At 44.1% G+C, this 22,321-nt stretch overlaps 1 protein-coding gene across 8 annotated transcripts in view; it reads right to left on the bottom strand.

Moving 5' to 3' along the window:
• LOC121175983 (pleckstrin homology domain-containing family A member 5-like) overlaps positions 1-21,608 on the bottom strand; it is a 150,353-nt gene extending 128,745 nt beyond the window's left edge. For 7 of the 8 annotated variants that reach the window (XM_041029890.1, XM_041029884.1, XM_041029885.1 and 4 more), the window contains exons 1-3: positions 21,463-21,583; positions 21,262-21,338; positions 20,309-20,366 (exon numbers count right to left, since the gene is read on the bottom strand). In XM_041029890.1, coding sequence (XP_040885824.1) covers positions 20,309-20,366; positions 21,262-21,338; positions 21,463-21,554 — 227 coding nt within the window. In that variant the 5' untranslated portion in view covers positions 21,555-21,583. Of the gene's footprint in view, positions 1-20,308; positions 20,367-21,261; positions 21,339-21,462 lie in introns of all 8 variants that reach the window. The other variant, XM_041029889.1, reaches the window with a different exon arrangement.
• Positions 21,609-22,321: the final 713 nt, after the last annotated feature.

The raw sequence follows: 22,321 nt of genomic DNA, 5'->3' as shown, positions 1-22,321 counted from the left end.
AACACTTTGCCACCCCAGCAATGCTGCTAATAGGTCTGAAATTATTCATCATCTTAACTCCCTCTGGAGGAGCATGAATTACATGGCAATCTGTCCGTTAGATCTTGATAGTTCTTGTGTACAGGCAGATTTTTTTTTTTTTTTTTTTAACTTTTTCTGTGATGTTGTCATTCCTCCAGAGGACACATAGGGAGTTACTATAATTATTGGAAACCACTCTCTTAAGATCATGAAAATCTGCAGCAAATTTCACTGAAATCCAGCCAGTAGCTATCCAAATGTTCTGCATCAGAAACAGGCTCAACTACGGGTGGGAAAATGGGGAAAAGACCTCCAGTGAAGTAGATGTTGTAAAAGCTTTTTCACACTTTTAAGGGTGTGCAGGAATTCTGCTGTAACATCTGCTGCTCGGTAAATACAGATCCAGCACCGCCTGTGCTCCCTGACAGTCTGTTCCAACCCACTTGCACAGATCACATGCACGTTCAGAGTGTTAGGCCTGACTTTTGGTGAACGTGTCCCCCCCCACCAGGCCGCGTCACCTGAATCTGCTGGTGTTTCTGAGAATGTCACAAAGGCATCGTGCTCCACGAACTGATTCATATGTCGCACGAGCTTCCCGGGTTTGATTCTCCTCCTGGATGGCAGAAAGAGGCTACAACAACGCTACATATACTAACTATTTTTCTTTCCGGCGCTGGCTTCCCCACCCCCCCACAAACACTGTTTGGGTAAATGTGTCAACCCCGTTTGGCTCGTCTGCGGCCTCATAGAAGCAGACAAGCCCAAAGACTCATTCCCTCACTAACACGCTGCATCGCAGACGCGCTGTCAGAGCCTAACCGCCTGAATACACACTTACTTCACACAAGGTGTTGGCGCATGCATCAGAATGATTACAATAATCCTTTTTCAGAGGTGAGAATTTGTTTTGAGCTCCTGGAGTTATTTTTAGCACACTGTTTGAACATCTCTCAGACGTAAATCCACATTATGCACTGATGTGCACATGGACCAATTAACTTATTAAGGAGGCCTTCTGCTGTTAAGCCCCTACACTCTGATCTGCCCATTAGCCTGGCACATTTGGTGCGAGAGAAATATTCATCCTCTGAAGACCACCAAGATCCACAACAAATTTCGCGTAAGGCTGGCCATCAGTAAATATCTCATCTGCAAACTCGTTCTGAGAGTGGAACTAGAGGAAAGCTCAGTGGCAAAAAAAAAAAAAAAATCTAAGTGGTTCACCCTCTGGGGAGCATGAATACTCAGGAAATGTTACAACAGTTTGACCCTTTGATCTGGATATTTCTTGTATGCAAGGAAAACTTTGGACATGACTGTGGTAAGGTAAGGTCAGGTGGTCACCAGAGGTACTGGGCTTCATCCTCTGGAGACCATGATTAAATTGATGAAATTTAAGATCAGTTTGCCCAGAAGTTGTCAAGATGGAAGGCCTTTCTCAATAAAGAGTACAATAACTCCCACAGAGTATGTTTGAACTCAGGAGTTCAACATTACAAAAAAATGACATTTTTCCCATTGATTTTTTTTTCTTTATAATTATTTATAGGAATTTTATCTGATTCTTCAAATCCTACAGACAAGATAAGATTGTTCTCATGACCATGAATGTTTCCTGTCCTCACATCTCTGAAGTTATCAGAGCAAGTTTCCAAATAGGCATTTTTTTTTTTTTTTTTTTTTTTTTGGATAATCAACACACATATTCATTTTCTTGCCTTGTTATGGGTTGGCGTATGTCCCCTGCTATCACTGAGGGTTGTTGCAAAATGCATGCTGGGATCCAATACTGCTCTAATATCTGTGCCAAGTTGACACAATTCAGCTCACAAGCAGAACAAGAACACTTCCGGGCATCTGCACCACCGCTGTGGGCTTTGAATAGGTGCAGTCCTTTGGCCATGACTGAAGATTATTACTACAAGTCTACGAAAACACAAATAGAGACAAGATCACAGGTTGAGAACGTCCTAGACAACACATTAAAGCGTCAGGCACAGACACAGACACATCAGTGTGACCAGATCTGTGTGCAGATTTGACACATTCATTAACACCAGTCGGTCACAAGTGTATCTTTGGCTCATTCAAGTTCATTACAACACATGGACTTGACGACGCATCCAAGTCACACTGTTAATTCCTCAACCCAACTGGTTGCTATGCCAACACGCCTGATAACCAGGGAGCTCACTGGTGATCTGTTCTGCTTTCTATCTTTTATATTTTTTTTTTTAACAATCTCATGCTGGGTTGTCTGCCACTTGTGGGAAAAAAAAAATAATGCCAATGTAATTTCTTAAGCGTTGGTAAAGCCAAAAACACCACCACAGGAATATATTAGGACCAAGTGCGGTGAGTTATCTTCAGATAAGCACAGTGGATATGTGTGTTCAGCTTCTGGGTTCTGTTAGGAACACTGGATAATGTGTAAGAGGAAGTTTGGAATCAGAAAGTCAGGGGGAAAACTTTGGTGAGGACACAGTGTCACCCACTGCACCCGGCATGCCAAGGTCAAAGGCTACAGCCACACATACATTCAGAGTGTGTGTGTATGTGTGAGTGTGTGTGAGTGTGTGTGCGAGTGTGTTTTTGGACAGCAAGCGCAACTGCTGTGTCCTGACCTGAATGGACATACAGGGGGTAGGACAGACTTACAGATGAAAACAAGCAGGTGGGGGGCATTCCACACAGGAAACAGATGAGTGTGTTTCCTCTCCACTTTCTGACCTCACTTCCTGAAGATCAATTAGAAGTGGCTGTAAATCTTTAAGACATTCAGCATAAAACTACAGACAGGGGGACAAGTTAAAGGACAAACCAATATGAAGTGTCTTAGTAAGGGAGCCTGAAAACCTGGTCCCAGAGTGAACAAATCTCAAAATGTCACCCTAGTAAAATTTTAAAGGGAACATGAAGGTTTAAGAGTATTAACAGTAAGAAAATTGATTGTTTGTTTTCCTACATGAGTCACATTTTGCAAAACTGTGCAACAGCAAAGAGCAAACAGGTCAAATCCATGCTGAGTGTTCACTGTCATCAATCAGGTTTGAGTGGAGGACACAGAGCAGCACCAGAATGAGAGATGGAGCTCTGAAGTTCTGCACAGACCTCCTCTCCTCTCCTCTCCTCTCCTCTCCTGTGCTGGTCCGGGTCTGCTGCATTTTAAAAATCCATCTCCCCCAGGAAGTTCTTATCAGTCAACAGAGAAAAAAAAAATATATCCAGTGACTGGGGCAAAGAGTGCGGATAAGAAAATATTATATCAGCATTTCGATCTTTCAGCTTTTTCATTCGCTTCATCTTTTCGCCTCTGTCTGGCGCAGAGCAGAGGCCACAAGCACACCAAAATAATCACACACCACACACAAGCGCTGCGCCCGGAAACAATGGAGGTTCCCGTGAGACGTCATCCAAAGCCATCTCCCTCCATCAGCACTGATTCAGGCTGCTTCAGCTGGGATTATTCCTCTCTGTCCGCTGAGCGTCTATTTATTAACACTGAGATTAAATGAATCAGCTATCTTTAACATTTCCACGTTGCTTTGTAGCAGCACAGAGGTCAAGTTGTCTGTCCTGATGTTCCCCTGCTGATAAAGAGGGATGAAGGCTTTCAAACACCAGCTTTCACAGAATGAAGGATAATTATTTGTATTAGTTTTACAGTGAGCCACACTCAGTACTTGGTTTATCAGCTGAAAAGGAAAGTGTATAACATCTGCAGCTAATAATGATTAGAAATGACTTGACCTGTCATTTCCACCTAATAAATGACTTATAAACAATGACTCAATTATTAAAATTGCCTCCATTTTTTCTGTCATTTGACCAATCGACTGATCGACTAATTGTTTCAGCTTGAGCAGTGAAAAATCCTCAGAAGCATGCTTTTTCCAGAAACAGTGTTGCCGGCAGATCACAGACACAGGAAATCGCGGACTTTACTGCTAGCACTGTTCACTGGCTCTAATCCCTGCTGGAGAAATAGTCCCTCGTAAAATCAGTGCCAGTTTTCCATGGAGTCATCCCCGTCGAGAGCAACAGGGAAAGGCTTACCCCTTAAAACAGCTCTTAATTAATGAGAACCCAGGGCATTTCTAAGGTTAGAACCCAGGGAGCAGAATGGAAAATATGGTCAGATCGGGCAGCAGAGCAAATTCTTAGGAACAAGCTGACTGTATGTAGCATGACTAGCCAGGCATCTTTAAATTTCTATGCTCCGCATTTGTTTTCCACTTGTTTTAAATGGAAAAGAACTGATATGAGCATTGCTAATGTACCACCAGACCAATACAGAGGTATAATCATCAGTAGTAGCACTGATAGAATCCTGATAACATGCTGCCGTCACATTTTTAATATATCATTTTTCTATGCTGCGAGCACCACTGACTAAATGCCATTGACCCTCACTGTGCATCAACTGCGTGTCATTTCATACTAATGAGCTTTAAAGCCGCTCTGATGAGGAGACACAAGCTAAAGGCGTCAGGCGTTACATGCATAACATTTGCATTCAAATGTGTGAAACTGCAAAGCTGAATCAATGATAAAGTCACTGTTTATTTATTTATTTATTTATTTTTACATCTTTGTGTTTTCTTCTCTTCTGACAATGTGATTAACAGCAAAATCTCCTCCTTTGGAGAACTTCTCTTGAATAACAACACTCTTAGAAAAAAAACAGAATCTCAAGTCTGCCCTCCTGCACCGGCGAGAGGCTGAGGCAGAGAGGTCAGAGCGACCTGTGCGAGTCCTTCTTATCGCTCCACCTGGAATTATACTGTTATACTGCAGTAAATGGCTGTGGGAGGATGGCATATGTGACGGTGTGGGGAAAAACCACTTATTTCAGAGAAAAACAAAGAAAAAAAAAAAAGGGTTTACAGCTCAGGATTTTTTAAGATAATTGTATACATATTCACTCTCGTTTTTAAAGATTTTATGAGACTTTAGACATTATAGTTTGAAGGGATCACTAAGTAGGATTGTGATGTTGTGGAGGCTCATCGGTGCGGTAATGTGAAACTTTCACAATGTGATTTAGTAGCTCTGGAAACTTTTGATCTCGATGCAGCGCTGAGTGTTGCTGCAGGCCGTGCTTTCAGCGATTTAACTGAGTAGCCCGTGTGATTGTGGGAGTCAGGTGAAGCGGCGTACCCTCTGGCTAACGCTCAGAAGGAAACCGGAAGCACTTAAAAGCTTCATCCTTAATCCAAAACGTCTACGGAGTCAGCCTGGGTAAGACACTCGAAAACACGTAACCTGAGACCGAATTCCTTTGTCAAAAGGCACGAGAGCTCGGGACGAGTCTCAGACATACACAACTGTAATCCTGTGATAACTACGTCTCAGTGTGTTTGTTCATGGCTGAGAAGCAGACACAGGCTCAGTTCAATCAGTCCGGGGCCTCCTCACTTCAACAGCCTTGAAGTCTGGTCAGAAAACATTCCTGTAAACCATCAATAAACACTCTTTATTGTTCAGTCTCACTTGGTGAGAAGAGCTAACTACTGTTGGCAGAACGGATGCAAATGCATCACCACTGGCAGTTACACCGGAATAAATTAAAGCACTAATACAGCCCATTAAGCTAATATGAAAGGAGCCATACTGTTGGTCTGTATCTATTTTCACCTGGCAAAGAAAAGCTACAAATACACACAACAAAGGCAGCTAGTTTAGGCTGGTGTGACGACAAGGTTGCACTACAGCTGTTTGTCCTGTTCTACTGACAATGTGTGAATGCAGCATAAGATCTTGGCAGAATCACCAACGATAACCTCTGCTTCTCTTTATCACTTCCCGCCATTGTTGTTGTGGTTTGGTTAAAGTTTGCGTTTGACCTTACATTCGCTTCTGAGGACATGTCCAAACCTAGTCTGAAGGACATGCATGTAGAGGACATGTACCACATGCATGCAAACACAGGTAAATGCATGTATATTAGCGTACTAAGGCTCAGTTGGAGGTTGATGATGCTATTTTTACAGCATGGATTAGAAAAGAGTTCAATGAGCCACGGGGATTGCACAACTTTCTCAACCATGTGATTTATTTAGGATCCGGGTCCTAAATGGTGGTGGCTGGTGGTGTTTTTGCCCCGATTCCAGTCCGACTCAGAGTGTACTGTCAGAGTGTGGATTCGCTCAGCAGTCAAACCCCTCAGGGTATCAGCGGCCTACATGCGCATATCTGGATGCCTCCAACCAACTGAGCTGGAATAAGGGGAAAGTCATTTTCAGAGCGCCTTGGGTTAAATGGGGTCAGATGCGTCTTTTGGGGTTTCCGCGGCTCGAGACCATTCCCAGTTTCAAGGTCGGAAGTTTGATTGGGTGTCAGACTGTCAGCAGAGACAGCGAAAAGAGGGAGAGGCGTCCAGAGTCACCCACACATGCAACAAAGAGTGGAACAAAGAGTGGGCTGCTAAACGGCTCCCTGACATTTTCAGAGGTTTTCATTTTGAAATGAGAAAACCACATAAAACAAACAAACAAAAAAAAAAGCAATGCCCGCTTGCAAAACAAGAAGCGCAAAACCCCAGCTACCGCTCCACAATTCTCCAATTTACCATTCCACCCGAATGCATCATTACTATGGCTTCAATTTGAAGTTGAATTGATTTCTCGACTTTGCAAACATCCCCTTAGGAATTAGAATCAAGCCTCTATCTCCATTAGTTTCACAGTTATGGCTGCGATCAATAATTGTTTAATGGTGGAACTCCCACATCTGGATCTCTACCAAAATCTAATTGACTTTTTTTTTCTTTTCTTTTTTTTTTTTGGCTTGAGGCCAATCAGTCCAATTTATTGGTAATGCACTTTTTGAGATGCCCTGCTGTTGGACACACAGACAAACTAAGTAACTGATGTTAAAACTCTTAAACTTTATCGTCCTCAGCGAAAGAAATTCATGAAAAAAATATCTGTATTTAAGAAAATGTTTTATTTATAAGTACTAATGGCCACAAAACTTTTCAGCTTGTTAACACAACACAATCCTTCTTGCTTTAATAAATAGAGTATTTTATTAATCCCTATGGGAAATTTGCAACATGTCTTAGTCTGACAAATTAGCATTATTTAGCTTAAATCATTAGAAATCAAATGACAGGCTGCAAAAAATGTAAAAATATCCCATTACAAGTAAAAGTCATTTAAAAGACTGAAAGTTTGACTACACCAGCAGCGTCTAATGCAAATCAAAACTGTTCTGTGTGTATGATCACACACACAGTTGCATGCACAAGTCTCAATGCTTTAATTGACTCATTAAGATTTGTAAGGCAGGTCAACAACTGCCATGAGGTCTTGACGGCTGATGACAGTTTGAGAGCTTGATAAATTGTCTGACTTCTCAAACTTTGTGATGACAGTCAAACACCAGGGGCTCCACTATACAGCTGACTGAGGATCTGAGAATGAAGCTGACTGATGCTGCCAAGCAGGGAGAGGCTATAAAAAGATATCAACTGTCTGAAATGTCATTAAGAAATGGCAGCGAAGGGAAACAGTGGAAGGTCTTTGAAGACTTGGAAGAAAACGTTCAGATAAACCTGCAGGTCTGCAGGAGTAAAAGTAAAACCTTCATGTGACCGCGGGAAGGTTTAGCTGAAACAGGAGTGGTGGTGCAGCGCTGATGCACAAACGGGGTCTACATGGAAGAGTCATCAGCAGGAAACCTTACCCTCGTCACAAAAGTCAACGTCTGAAGCCTGCAAAGCAACATCTGGATAAGCCAGAGTGGTTTTGGAAACAAGAGCTGTGGGCAGATAAAGTTCAAACTGAGCTCTTTGGCCACAACCACCAAGGGGAGGAGCAGCATCTGATGAAAAGAGCACCTTGCCAACGGTTAAGCACGGGGGTGGAAATATTCTGCCTTGGCGTAGTGTGGCAGCCCGTGGCACAGGAAACGCAGCACAGATAGAGCGAAGGCCGGATTCCTCTAAACATCAGCACATTCTGGATGCAGAAGTCCAGCAGTCAGTCAGTCAGTCAGGCAGGCAGGAAAGTGAGAGTGAAAAGAGGCTGGCTTCTGCAACAGGACCACGATCCAAAGCAAACCTCCAAATCCTCCAAGAACTCCTTAAAGAAACACAAACTGAAGCTTTTGGAGTGGATCTCACAGCCCCCTGACCTGAACGTCAATGAAATTCGGAGTGGGGGAAGATCTTGAATATGCTCGACGAGTTACCTCCCTCCTTCCAGCTCGGCGTTACAGGACCTTTGTGAGACCTTCTTACTGGAGAAAAGTCTCCGCACTGAAAAACTCAAACTCTGAACCACCTGTGCTGATTTGTGTGATCTGTCGAGATTCTAAAAAAACACACCGACCACGGCTTTCACTAAGAGGGCCTCACAGATGTCCTATAACCCTAAGTAAGAGGGGGAGTCACTCCTCGAGGGTCTCCTCTTACAATCCAGACCCTCGTAGATGTGTTTCTCAGCCCACCAGCTCTGCAGACGGGTTTTACAGAAGCTGTGGCTACATGACAGGAGAGCAGGGTCTTTGAAGAGAGGACACAAGAGGTGTCTCTCAGGGGGAATAAGACGATGAAGTCATGTGTGTAGCTGAAAGCACAGGAGGCAGACAGGACAGTGAGTCAGTCAGACACAGTTTCACTCTCACTCTCCCTGGATTATTTCCTGAAAGTTAGTTTCACTTTGAGCTGATTTTATAATAAAACTCTCTGTCAGGGTTGATGCTGGACTCTGGACTGAGGCAGTACTCCCAGCATTCCATTAATTCCAGGAGCCCCCCTCTGTCCTGTCTTAGTGGGGGTGTTTGTGTTGTTTGGTTTTTTTTTTTGAATGGGGAATGTGTCTCTCCTCTGTGAGGAAGTGTAACACGAGAAGAGTGCGATTTCCCTAAATGCTGAAATTGAATCAATTCACTGAGACCAGAAGAGATGTAAATATTTGGAGAGCATGTGTTGTATCCAGGATGCAAATGCATTTTAATTTTGCCCTTGGCTTTCTGGTTTTTAAGAAAGATGTATTCAAGACAAAAACCTTTTTTTTTTTTTTTTTTTTTTTCATTTCATCCTCAACACTAACTCCTGCTCACATTTACATGATGGCACAGAGCGGCTGAACTGTTGCGAGGTTACAGTGTAGATCTGCAGTTTGACTGCTGGATTCGTGCCTGCTATTGCTTTTTTATTTTTAAGGCATTATGTAGTAATTATATGTGATTATAACATCTTGTGTTGTCAAAGTCAGAAAGGGTCAAATCGTGACATGACTTTAATTAAAAGAGAGTTGTCGTGTGGGTTTTATTTTAACAGTTCTGGTCATTAGTCATATGGCAGTTTACTTTCCACAGCAACTGCTGAGATCTGGAATGTGGCAACATTGCTAAAGGTTGTTGCAGCGGGGTAAGAAACACAAGCAGACAGACGATAATCAGGAAACCAGCTGAGCCAGATTATCTAATTATCCATTTGGGTGTGAAGATGAAAGCGAACGCACTCGAAGACACCGAGGAAAAACTGCAGCAAGTACAGCAGGCTGAACCAGGATCAGTGACGGATGTTTACAACTGACAATGTGGGTAATAGTTTTACCGTACCTGACCCCGAGGTGTGTTTACGACCTGTCTGATCAGCTGACCGCTCCTGTTTTTTTTTCCCCTCGCTGGCCCCCTTTTTTTTTTTTCAGTGATGTCAGCTGAATGTTATGCATTCATTTATGCATCGGTTAAATATCCATGCAAAACACACTCCAGCAGTGTCCTGCTCTGTTGTTCCTTGCTCCTGCAGTGGCCCCTGTTCCCATCACAGGGGGGAATGATTCCCGCTTCAGATAATCTAATCTCAACGAAAAACCACAGTATTTACAAACCACACATAAACTATCCAGCGAGGGGAATATGAAAGCATGTGTTTCAGCTCCACACATGCAACCACAACCATGATGAGCTGTCTGAAGGCAGAGGTTAAAGAATGAAGGCGCATACGACAAATGTGTCTTCAATGCAGATTTAAAGTAATAGTATGGTGAACAGATTTGTGTGTGTGTGTGTGTGCATGTGCACGTGTGTCTCTGTGTGTGTGTGTGTGTGTTTAGATTGTGCAGGAAACTGTTCCGGAGTAGTTCTGGCCCCACCCAGCCAACGACCCACTTAGGAGCTTCTTATCCCCCCCCCCAAAAAAAAAACAAACCGAAAACACTTCACCCATGATACTGCAGAGATAGTGATAACTGGAAAACACACACACACTTGCCTTCACAGTGCAGTCAGTGTTACTTGTTAAGATGCAGTGTGACTGACATGTCCTCGTCACCTCTGTCTTCTCCCTTTCTCCCCCTCTCTTCTTTAATGCCCTTCATTTCCTCTCCTCCTCCTCCTCCTCCAATCTCTCTCTGTGCATCTTTAGAACAGTTAGCCTAACTTTTAGTCACCAATAATCAATATTTGCCTCAGGAACAATGATTCATCGATTGATTCAAATGCGGCGCATCTTCATCAAGAAGTCCACATGCAAATTTACAGATTCTTTTTCCAAAAAAAAACATGAAGAGGAAAGACACTCTTTTTTTTTTCAGTGCTGAGAAGAGCCAGCAGGATTTCCTGTTTAGAGGGACAGTGGGCACTCACTGCCCGCCAAATCCCTAATGGGAGCTCTGCCCTCATACATTTGAATAGCAGTGTATCAATGGCAAAATGACTGACCACAAAAGAAGCCGGAGTGTTAATGAAGCCACACAGGGACAGATGTGTAAGTACAAAACCAGTTTTGAGGGAACAGGCCAGATAAAGAAGCCTCACAATGCCAGCCATCGAATCCTGTTTCTCTAGCGACCTGGATAGGATCAGTGTTTTCTTTTTTCTTTTAATTTTATTTTAATTAGACTTCCCTCCTCCTTCGCCGCTCCTTCTCTCCCTCATTCAGACTCACAACACAAAGCTGTCCTCCACTCACTGGGCTGCCACAGCTCTTTGCCTCTGATATTCACTGCGGCTGCTCTGAAACACTGCAAAGTTTCTGTTTCACTGTTTACTATCGAAGGACAACACGGCTAAATCACAGCACAGTGGTTAATCCAGCGAATTAAAATCTAAGTACCTTATTATACTAATGCAAAAGTCATGTGAGACCAATATAACCATTTACCACACTCCCTACAATGACCTGACACGACCTCAATTATTAATGGATTGGAGTTTCAGTTGTCAGTGGATATATGTTAATGTGCAGAAGATTGTATCTATATTATCATCAAGTCTGAACCTGTCCACCAAATCAGTGTCTTTTTTTTTTTTTTTTTTTTCTGCACATAGGACTGAGTGAAATAAAAAACTATGCTCTGATTAACTGTGATTTTCAGCTGTGGGCTGCAGTTACTTGCTATATATGGTACGGTTTAATGTTCCCTGGCTGCCACTTTTCCTATGCAACTTTATTACAGTTCATTTTATTAACAATTTGGACTTTAACTTTTAATCAAAGTTATATGCAAAATTAAACAATGGGTTTAGTTTACTTATGTAATAAAGAGATTCTGAGTAGTGCTTTTTTTCCTAACACACACACACACACACCATGCACACGTACAGACACACCTCCGCACATTCGCACTCTGGCTGTGAACGGCACTTCTTCCGAGTTTTATTGTCTTGCTGAGCGTCACTGGATTTTACACCGTGAGTCAGAGTCAGCTGTTTCTGCACAGGATCCATGACGCTGTGTGTTTTCTGGTGGGTGAGGAGCAGCGAGGCTACATTCATGTTACTCTAACTGTTTATTTTGTGGCGCTCCCACAGCACTGAGCGGCTGCCAAGCTGAACCAAAGACACACACACACATTGGAGAGACAGAGAAAGAGACATGTACAAGCATAGAGAATGGAAGAGAGAAATACGCAGAGTCAGTCATGGTGGCCTGACATGACCACTACCCCTGCTTCTCTTCTCAGTGTCAGTTCCAGGTTACGCTCTCTGATTCTCTTTCATTTCATTCCCCCCTCCTTTTTCTCTTCATTTTTTTATTCATCCATCTCTGCGTTTCTGAGTACCATGAGGTGCCGCAGCTCGGCCTGCCTTTGAAAACCCTTTCCTTACCTTCTTCATCTCCACGTGCTCCGGGCTAAACAACAGCTCCACAAACGCAGGCCCCTGTTGTTTGTTAACTGTCCCGCTACAGAGGTCAAAGGTCAGCTGCATGTCAGAGTCAGTTAAGTTCCAAACCAGTCATGGGTGTCCTTTTGACCTCTTCAACCCTCTCATTCCCTTCATTGAAGCTGTATTGTGCTTACACTGAGAGGAACACACAAACCCAAACCACCCTGTGTCTTCGAAATCTCAGCATTGTTGTCAAAGAGGAAGCTCTTGCAGTACGATCAGTCTACACCCCCCCTCCCCCCCCCCCCCCACCCCCCCCCCCCCCGGCTCACATATGTGCTCCAAAACTCCGGGAGCTCAACTAGAATTTAAAAATAAACTTCTAAAAGTTTCCGGCAGGGTAGAAGTGCTTAAGATTCTCCCTTTCAACACAACGGGTTAAAGTAGAAACTCCCACTTTGCAGCAGCTGCTCGGGCAGGGTTTGATATTAGAAAATGTTTGAGTAAATGAAAACATCAGCATTAAAGGCTTCGGTGTCATTGCCCTGACAGCCTCTTTTCTGACTCTTGTTGACACTTAACAATGAGGGAGAAACTCGGTGGGCAAGATAATACAGAAACCAGAGTCTACACCACCACGACAGAACAGAGGCGGCAATGCAATGCAGCAACACGGCCCAAAGGAAACAACTATCCACCGGAGCTCTGAAGAAGCTGGTCAGCTGAGTGGGATCTGGTCTGGTACAGGCCTGATTCACACTCTCTGATCCACTCTTACTGCTGGTGGGGTTCTTCTGTTCATTTGATAATACTGACCTTTAAAAGTCATCACATGCAAATGTAAAAATAAATAGACATTAGCACAAGCGTTTCCTTTGTTGTGTGTCCGACTACTGAACTGCACTGCAGCTACAAAGACGGTCCATAAGACTGACATGACATTTGTCCCAGTGTCACCTTAACAGTGATGTATGTCCAAAAGGTTCTGGTGTGTAATGCAGATGAATAGAAGGCAGAAACTAGAACTTAAGACTTTAGAGGTTCTCAAGTTATGGGTTGTGCTCCTGATTATGGGTCATTAAGTAGTGGAAAAGGGTCTGATGGCATCATAGTTTTCAGGGGACGTGGGGTAAACATCATGATCAGGATCAAAACCGAAAGCAAACCGTATTCTCCTGTGACAAAGTCCGACGCCTTGTGTGCCCCAATAACTCTAACAGGGTTAATGACACTATAACAATGTCACTCTGCTTGTGCCTTAGCAGAAGTAACCACAAAATAAAGCAAAGTAACTCGGGAACAGGAATCAATATTCTCACACCCACAGCAGGTCATTGAGAGGGAAACATAAACACATTGGGTGGATTGACATCCCCATCCAGCAACACATTAACAACAAGGCATTAACTTACAAGTTTCCAAATGAGTACAGAAAAATATCCAGCAGCCTGCCTTCCCATCATTCATGTTTGCACTGAAGAGCTTGTCAGCTGCCTCCATTACTGCCTGTGGTTACTGGACGTGTTGCTGAGCGCTCGTCCTGCGTGTGCCAACCCACCACCACCACCACCACCACCTCTCTGTGCTATATATCACCATCAATAACCTCAATCATGCATGGATACAGTCCTCCCCGTCTCTGCTGTTATAAATCAACTCTAACTCCTGAGACATGTCGGGCCACAGCCACATAGAGAGGTGGGAATTAAAAAACCTGGGGCTGGAAAAACACCAGCTGACGACGGGAGGGGCGTGTGAGCGGGTTTGTGTTCGAGTGTGCGTCCTGAGAGGAATAATAAGCGATGAGGTGCCCACAGCGGCCTGATGGCTTGGGGATAAAATCAAATCCAATTGAATATTTTAAGGATATCAGTAGTCGGGCAAAGTGACAGTCAGGAGTCAGAATGGATCTGTGTTCTGGATCAGGGAACACACACATGGTCTCTCACACACACATACACACATGTAGTGTGTGAGAGTGAGAGCTGCTAGGTCACACTTCTGACACTTTCTAGGTTTCTGTGACTTGCAAAAAACAAAAAATCTCACATAAGAACAAATTCATAGTTGAGGTCAAGCAGTAAGTACACACACCTACACACATGCACACACACACACACACACACACACACACACACACAGTTCAGATTCGGAAGAAAGATTGTGTGGTGTGTTACTGTGCCCACACATATATACACACCTTCTTGATGGCGCGCACACACAGATGTGAGGAGGTTTTAGGGAACGCTCAGGGAAGCAGGGAGTGAACATCAAACAGCTTCAGCCAGGGAAGAGAGACACAGAGCAGGACACACACACACACACAGAGGGGGCGAGATGAGGAGGGAGAGAGAGATGTCAAAAGTGAAGCAGCAGAGAGATCTCCCCTGGGATTTGAGACTTGAGAGGAGAGGAGGGCAGCCTGGCTCCCACTGAGCAGGAAGGGTCTCCAAACACACACACACACACACACACACACACAGGAGCACACACAGGAGCACACACAGTTCTGCTAGAAAAGGAATAGGGATACCAGAGTTTGAGCTTCTCTCTCTCGAGCTATACAACTGTTTCTGTCACTTTTCAAGCACAAATGAGTGCAGCACTGTGAATGTCCCACAGAAAATGACAGAAAATGTGTGTTGCTATTCCCATATCACGTCTTGGTCCTCTCTCTATGACGGCTTCTCACCCTCTCTTTGAGTTCGGAGCATTGCTGTTACTTCGGCATTGCCGTAATTAACCAGTATTACATGTGTAGACAAAATCTGTTTAAACATTTATGTCCTACTTACAACTGGGAAGCTCTTATTCTGAAAGTGCTGATCCAACTTGGTGCTTGACATTACAGGAAACAAACAAATACCATATGCCTCACATCAGCCAGGGTCTGGAATCTGAGGTATGTGAACACAGATTTCTTTGGAAACAGTTCTATATTGTTAATTCACAGTATTTCTATCTCTGACCATGACCCACAACCAACCCTACATAATGCAACCATCTACTATGGAGGCACAACTGAGGCACTCAGATGAGCCACATAAAAGTCAGCCTCATAAAATCAGTGATTAACCACAAATTTGGGAACTGTAATTAATAATTTGTCAAAATAAACAGAAAAGCCCGTTTTTTTGCATTTAAATTTAGTTATAATGAATGAATTTCTAACCCTAACCCTGATCTAATGAAGGTAATTGGAGTACTTTGTTGGCTTCAGATAATATTACGGCACAAACAACAATCACAGCCGCTTATTAAAAGATCAAAGAGCAGATCCAACAGCTGGTGGAGGGGTGGGGGTGGGAGGGGGGGGGTGCAATCCCATCTCATCATCAGCTGGGTCAGGTTTTGAGTCTCTGACCGGGTCCAATATGTGCGAAGCGATAGAGGGATTCCAGAGAGTCATCAAAACATTTGAAATAAAAAAAGGGAATCGATTCGGAAATTCTATTTATCTGTGAAAGTGCAGCTAATTAGCCGACCTTCCATCCCACGTGATGTGAGCGCAGCATTAGACTCTCCCTGCCTGGACAATGTCCACATCTTTCAAACTCCTTACACCTTACACTGATACTAAAGACTTACTTCTAAACTCTGCTGTCTCCAAGCCCAAGCTTAGACGCTCAGGTTATGACAATGACCTTAAAAGGATGTAAACAATGTTCCCTTTTCAGTCCAGACAAGTTTTGGGAACTTTAATCAAACTCTCAAACTTTCCTTCATAGCATCTGTTATCCTGCACTTAAATATAGGACAGGATGTGAACACGTCTACTTTTCTTCATCTTCTAAATGGACTTTTTCATTTCATAAGAATTTGCGAAGACAAACAAAAAACAAATCTAAAACCTAATGACACACATTTTGTGGCAATTTCAAAGCCACATTGCCTTGATCATATGTTACTGTATGCAAATATGTCATGAAACCAACAAATACACCAATGAAATGTGTGTGTAAGAGCGTAGTGGGGAGAAAAAACAAACATTTACAGAACAGAGACTTACTAGTGGAGCCCATATGGACTCAATTTCAGAGACAGACAGAAAGATGAGAGACCGAGAGGAGAAAAACAACAAAACAAAAGTCAACAGGGACTTCAACAGCTCTTGTGGACTACAGAGTGGTGACAAATTAAAGGACAGACCCAACAATGAGAGGAGAAACATAACAAATGCAGATGCTTCCACACAGAGAACTAGAGGTCACTGAATGGTTTGAGGAGTATTTTCTGGATTCTCAAAGTTCAGCCAAATATAAAACTGTTTGTTACTGTGCTTTCATCTATTTTCACGGCCACGTTTGCAGCAATTTCTCCTGCATTATGTCATCAATATTACACATGTGTAAAGTCCCCCAGTTCTGCATCTTCTTATTGCTGTCCACTGTAACTGTACTACTCGATTATACCACTAAAGCAGAACAAAGACAAGCACACTGCATTGACTGTTTTAGATTCAGCAAGGTGGATGTTAAGATTCACATGTGGGTCAGTTGAGGAAACTTGTAGACAGTTGTTTGTTGTTGTCTGCGCAGACAGGACAAGCAGCAACCGCAACAGCTAAGTGATGAGAGTACAGTGCAAGCAGCAATGTCTTTAATGGCTCCACAATAATCTGACTACATGACAATCAAAGGGGAAAATCCCCCCAATGTGTCTGTCTGTCTTTCAATCTGTGGTTCTAAAAAAAAAATGCTGTACCAGAACATATACAGTGCTATCGCGTGCAAGATGACATGCATTTCTGAGCGACCCAAAGCACTCTGACAATGACAGTCCATGGTACACCCCCGCTAAGACATGAAGCAACTCTGACACAAGCCTTTGAATAGACTAAAAGCCAAACAAAAGCATCTGGGTTTCAAAAAGCTAACAAACACTATTCCCTAAAGAAGGGTTGATTTCAGAAGGTGGTTGTCTTGATTGACAGGTGTCTCAACCTCTCACACTAAGTCATGGCTGCCAGTCTTTTGACCAACCCAGCAGTGAGCAGTTAACCTCAAATGATTTCCCAAACAGAAACAGGTGATATGACACGTCTTCCTTCAGTCAAGTGGGACATCAGCGCAACGCAACATGCTGTAAATAGGTTTTAATTTCACTGAGTCACTATGCTTTGCCTTGTTTACCTGAGTGGAAGTAAATAAACATACTGTCATGACACATGGGACGCTGCTATATTTCACTTCGAGTCAAAACTCCGGTGACGTGCCACGGGCGGGTGCAGGAGCAATTAGTTAGCCGTGCAGAGCTAAACACCTTGGCAGCATTTCAAAACCTTGGCAGTCAAAGGAAAAAAAAAGTGGGGTTTTTTTGAAAGTTATCTGGAAGACATTGCAGCAGCTCCGGACTCTGATCTGAATCTAAATGAGAAACATGCAACAAGCCAAATGCAAAAGCAGCCAGTCCCCTCCGTGTTTCTCCCTGAAACAGCAGTGGTTTGGACTGAAGACGCAGTGGTGTGTGCAAAGCAGAAACAAAAGGCCAGTAATGCCTTCGCATGCACTGAAATCCGGATTGCATCAGTGTTTATTGTTGAATCAGTGTGCTTTCAAACTAAGTGCTCGGTCTGCAGTGTTGCCAAGTGATGGCGTTCCAGCTGAGGAGTCAGTTTACCTCCACGTTTGCTTTGTTACAGCAACCCAACGTGTTGGCAACTCATGCTTGGAGGACTCCCCACAGGCTTTACAAGGCTTTCAGAGGAGATAAACAGATTCAAAACTTAAAAATCAAACAAAGGAAGGAGGAGTTTGACCCCCCCCCCCCCCCCGAAGGGCTGAGTCTGGGGTACGACCCTCTGTCAACAGGCATTAAAGGGCAGCAGTGTCCCTCAACACCGTGGATGTGGAGGAAGCTGCGGTGCCAGGATTCCAATAATAGGCTGAGAGAAAAGTGACCGAGCAGGAATTTGGGGAGGAATTTGAAGGATTTGAAGAAGCGGTGATGATGCGGCGTTGTTCGGTTGAATATGACACTAGGCCTAATTGTTCAGAGTCAAACACTGCTCTGTGTGTGTGTGTGTGTGTGTGCTGAGGTTCAGTCTGAGTCAGCCCATACCAAACAAAAAAAAAAAAAAAAACAGCAGTGGCTGTCTGTTAGGGCTCAGTGTCTTCCATCAGTGTCCATTCTCACTGTGACTCAATGAAAAGACTGTGTTTAACACCAGTATCGACAAGCTAGTCTATCACTGCATTCAGAGATGCAATCAGTGTCAACAAACCTATTTTTTTTTAATGAATCCCCATAAAATAAAGCAATATTTGAGCAGCAATAGAGTTCTGCTGCACAACCCGATTGGTTCAAACATAATATCCAGTTTCAGGCTGGGGTTGGGTTGTTTTTGTGGCATAAAGCTTTGGGGCGTAGATCAATGGGAAGAGATTGTGTACCACTTGAGTCCGGATTCATATCTCAGTTTTCGGCCCTGTTCAGAACTCGTGCCTGTGATCCCCTCATCACAGGGAGCACACGCCTATGTGAGCTGTTGGCAGTGAATATCGCTTTTTTTTTTTTTTTGATTGTTTAGCTTTGAGACCTCTTCAGATGCCTGAAGAGGTAAACTATCCTGCAACTCATCCAAAAAAAAAAAAAAAAGAGAAAAAGGCTATGAAATGGGCTGAGTACGGCTTCAGTCTGTCCCTGCCAGAATGAACCAGAGGCCCGACAATGTACTATCATCAGCACCAAGAACTTTGCCTAAATCAATTCTCTAATCTAAAAATAGCAAAGCCCTGTCTTGTAGAGGACGGCTGTGTCAGAACCTGGTTTTAAAATGATACTACGCTATTTTGTGGCCATGTGGTACCAACATATTCCTCAATTCCTTCTGTTCAAGCAGATCACCACAAACTTCTGACACAGTACTATTCCAGCACAGGACTAACGGTCTCTAGATCTGTCATGAAGTACTTAATGCGAGCCTGTGGTGGGGGGGGGGGCAAAAGGGTATACACAACACACAAAGAGCAATGCAGATCTGCACTGCACAACACAATCTCATGTCTCCCTGCACCACCTCTGAACGTGTCCTGTTCTGATCCCAACTTGTACTTAATGTGTTCTGGCTGCATTCACACCTGCTTTCCACAGCAGTCCACTCGTCACATCGGACTGTCAGGGGCTTGTCTGTGTTTTCGCGTGACAGCACTTAAACCGCGTTTGTATATTTACATGTCCGTGTGCGTGCATGCGTACGCTCAAGAGTGTCCATGTGCACATTTCTGCATGCATTCATACATACCAATGAGCAGCGGTTTGGGGGGCTATTTATAGAGCGGCTATATTAGCTCACCATATGTGTCAGCTGCTGCACTCAAAATGGCCACAGACAGTGTGAGCAACAGCAGGAAAACTAGGTGGGAAAGTAGGTAGAACAAATGAAAGTGCCTGCTCACAACCTCAAAGAGTGTGTGTGTGAGTGTCGGATATGTGTGTGTGTGTGTGTGTGTGTGTGAGAGAGAGAGAGGCTGGTAGCTGTGGGGCATTTTTGTCGTCAGACAGGTCCACTAAATATACATGATGTACGCAAATGTGCACACGGAGCTGGAGTGGCTAATAACCCTGGAAAGCTTACAGACCCACAAACACACGCACGCCAAAAACACACAAAGACACTTGCATGTGCACACATGCAGCACGCCAACAAGTAGAGCCTGTTCAGCGCAGCAGAGCAGCCTCTGAGTCACACTTGGTTGTCAAACTTGCGTTTCACTGACAGCAGAGACTTGTTCCCAAGTAAATCCTTCCACTGGAGTGTGTATATATATGTGTGTATACGTGTGTGTGTGAAGAGAAAGACTTGAAGAGAGGGAGACTTGGAGAAAGAGATAGGTGAAGGGCAAAAGCATGACTGATAGAAGAAGAAAGCTCCAGCAGCAGCTATTCATTCCCACCAACGGTCTGTGTGTCTGTGTGTGTGTGTGTGTGTGAGAGAGAGAGAGAGAGAGAGAGAGCATGTGTGAGTGTGTGTGTTAGAGGAGAAGCAAACAGATATATTTGTGAATTGTCTCTCTGCTCCTCCAGCAGGGCACAGAGGCAGAGAGGTGGGCGTTGATGAGAGCGGAGGGAAATCTCTATGCCGACCAAACAAAGCAGCCCCTCAGCGTCTGAGACCGCAGCTCAAACTGCCTCTCTCCCTCTCTGCATCTATCAATCTCTGCCTATCTCTGATTTTTTTTTTTTTTTTCTTTTTCTCTGACCACACATTCCAACTCACTTGATGAAGCAGCGAGCCCCTTCGAATGTGTATCCTTCCTCCCATCCTGTTGGTAAATCTGTGAGGACAGGGAGGGGAAGAAAAACACAAGGCACAGGAACATAAGCAGCTGTGCAGAGAGATATGAAGATTACACACACACACACACACACACCTGCACAGCAATGCAGTGTCTGGACCACGAATAGCTCATTTTGGCTTGTGCCCTTTTACACAATTCCACGCCCCCCCCCCCCTCCCCAATTTCAAGAGCAGATATTGCAGGATTGCTCAATCACACCGTCTCTACGTGCGGACTGCTCAGCCTCCAGCTGTTTGAAAACACTGCTGATCCGCATGCAAAGATGCCTCCTCAGCGGTCAGCCCCTTCTTTTCGCGGCAGACGTGCGTTTTATTTTGGAATATCGGCTTTGCACTAACGCACCAGACGCGCTGCATTGTTCTTTAAGCAGCCGCGCCGTGGCTATATACGTGCCTGGAAATACTGTGTGTGTGTCTGCAGCACAACTGGTTTCAGTGGGGCGGAGGAGGGGGTGTACATGTCAAATGTCACTGCAGGGAATCGGCTCCGAAATCGGTTCACGCCTACGTGACGGAACTTTTAAAAAGTGTGTCGCAAAGTGTCCAGGTTGGAGCGAGGGGGGGGGGGAGAGAGGAGGTGGAGGTGGAGGGACGCCGTGCGTAATGGTCCGCCGGAGGAGAGCGGAGAGGGGAGCGGAGCAGAGGAGGCTGTTGCTTTGCTGCAGAGAGAGAGAGAATTCTCCCCTCATCGTCTTCCACGGCTCTCTCCGCAACTTGTCGCCCCCTTTTTCTTTTTTCTTTTCTTTTTTCCTCGACCGTGACGCGCAGATAACCTTTCCCAGGCGCTGCAGGCGTGCGTGTGTGTGCGCGTTTTCGCAGGGAAAACACGAAGGGAAAACACGTCCCCCCCCCCCCCAAAAAAAATGATTTACCTGGAGTTTTTCTGTGCCCAGTGATTACAGCTTCTCCAGTAACAGGATGCAACCAGGTTGTACTCTTTGCTTCTTCGCTGTTAGTGGAAGAAAACGGGGGAAAAGGTGAACAGAGAACCCGAAAAAAAGACAAACAGGAAAAATGCGTCGGAGAAATAAGCAGTGCGTATCCATAAATCCGTGTATCCGCGTTTTATTTACTTGAGGAAGAATATGCGTCCATCCTGAGTCACCCCATAACTCCAAGAAGAGGGAAGGCAGGAGAGCCAGTCCGGCTTAGGATCCGCCGCCATGTCTAGCTGAGAGCTCTGCTGCTCTGGGTTACTACACACACACAGGGGCTGGAGTGCGCGGCGCCGTGCCAAGCGCGCGCCCCAGGAAACCCTCGCGCGCGCGCTTACGGGAGACGGGAGCGCGAACGGTGGATAAAGACACAAGCAATGATTTTCTGCCAAACGCGGGGAGGCGGTGGGCTATATTTTGGCTGAGGTCCTTATGAGTGTGTAACCAAACCCGCCCCCCCCCCCAATGAAAGTTCACTGTTAGAGTCCTGCACGCGCTGCAGCAGTTTACTTTAGGACTCAGTTCTGAGTTTATAATCAATCCAATAATCAATGGTTACACTGCACCAAATCCAAAGGGGATTGATAAACTCACTAAATATTAAATAAGATGAATAAAAAATGAAGCCATATGCACAGAACGTTTATAACAACATATTAAACTAATGAAAATAATGAGGAACATAATTAAAAATAACAGGTGTGAGTAAAAATATATATGTATATGTATATATAAACACACACACACATATGTACACACATACATGAGATGCTTTTTTCTCTTTGAGCATATACTGTATGCAGCATATAGAGTGCATATTTCTTGCATGATGTATGCACATACTGTTCAGCTCCCATACTCCCATACATACACACACACATTATTCTCTTTTTTCCTTGGTCCATTTTTTTTAAATTTATGTATAAAACATAATAAAAAAAGGAAAGAAAAATATTATTTCTAAAGAAAAATAAACATTTTCATCCTCTGGTTGAGG

Source organism: Toxotes jaculatrix, chromosome 22 (assembly GCF_017976425.1).
Source record: "Toxotes jaculatrix isolate fToxJac2 chromosome 22, fToxJac2.pri, whole genome shotgun sequence".
Taxonomy (NCBI): domain Eukaryota; kingdom Metazoa; phylum Chordata; class Actinopteri; family Toxotidae; genus Toxotes; species Toxotes jaculatrix.
Note: the sequence above shows the minus strand (reverse complement) of the source record. Positions and strands in the feature narration are given on the sequence as shown.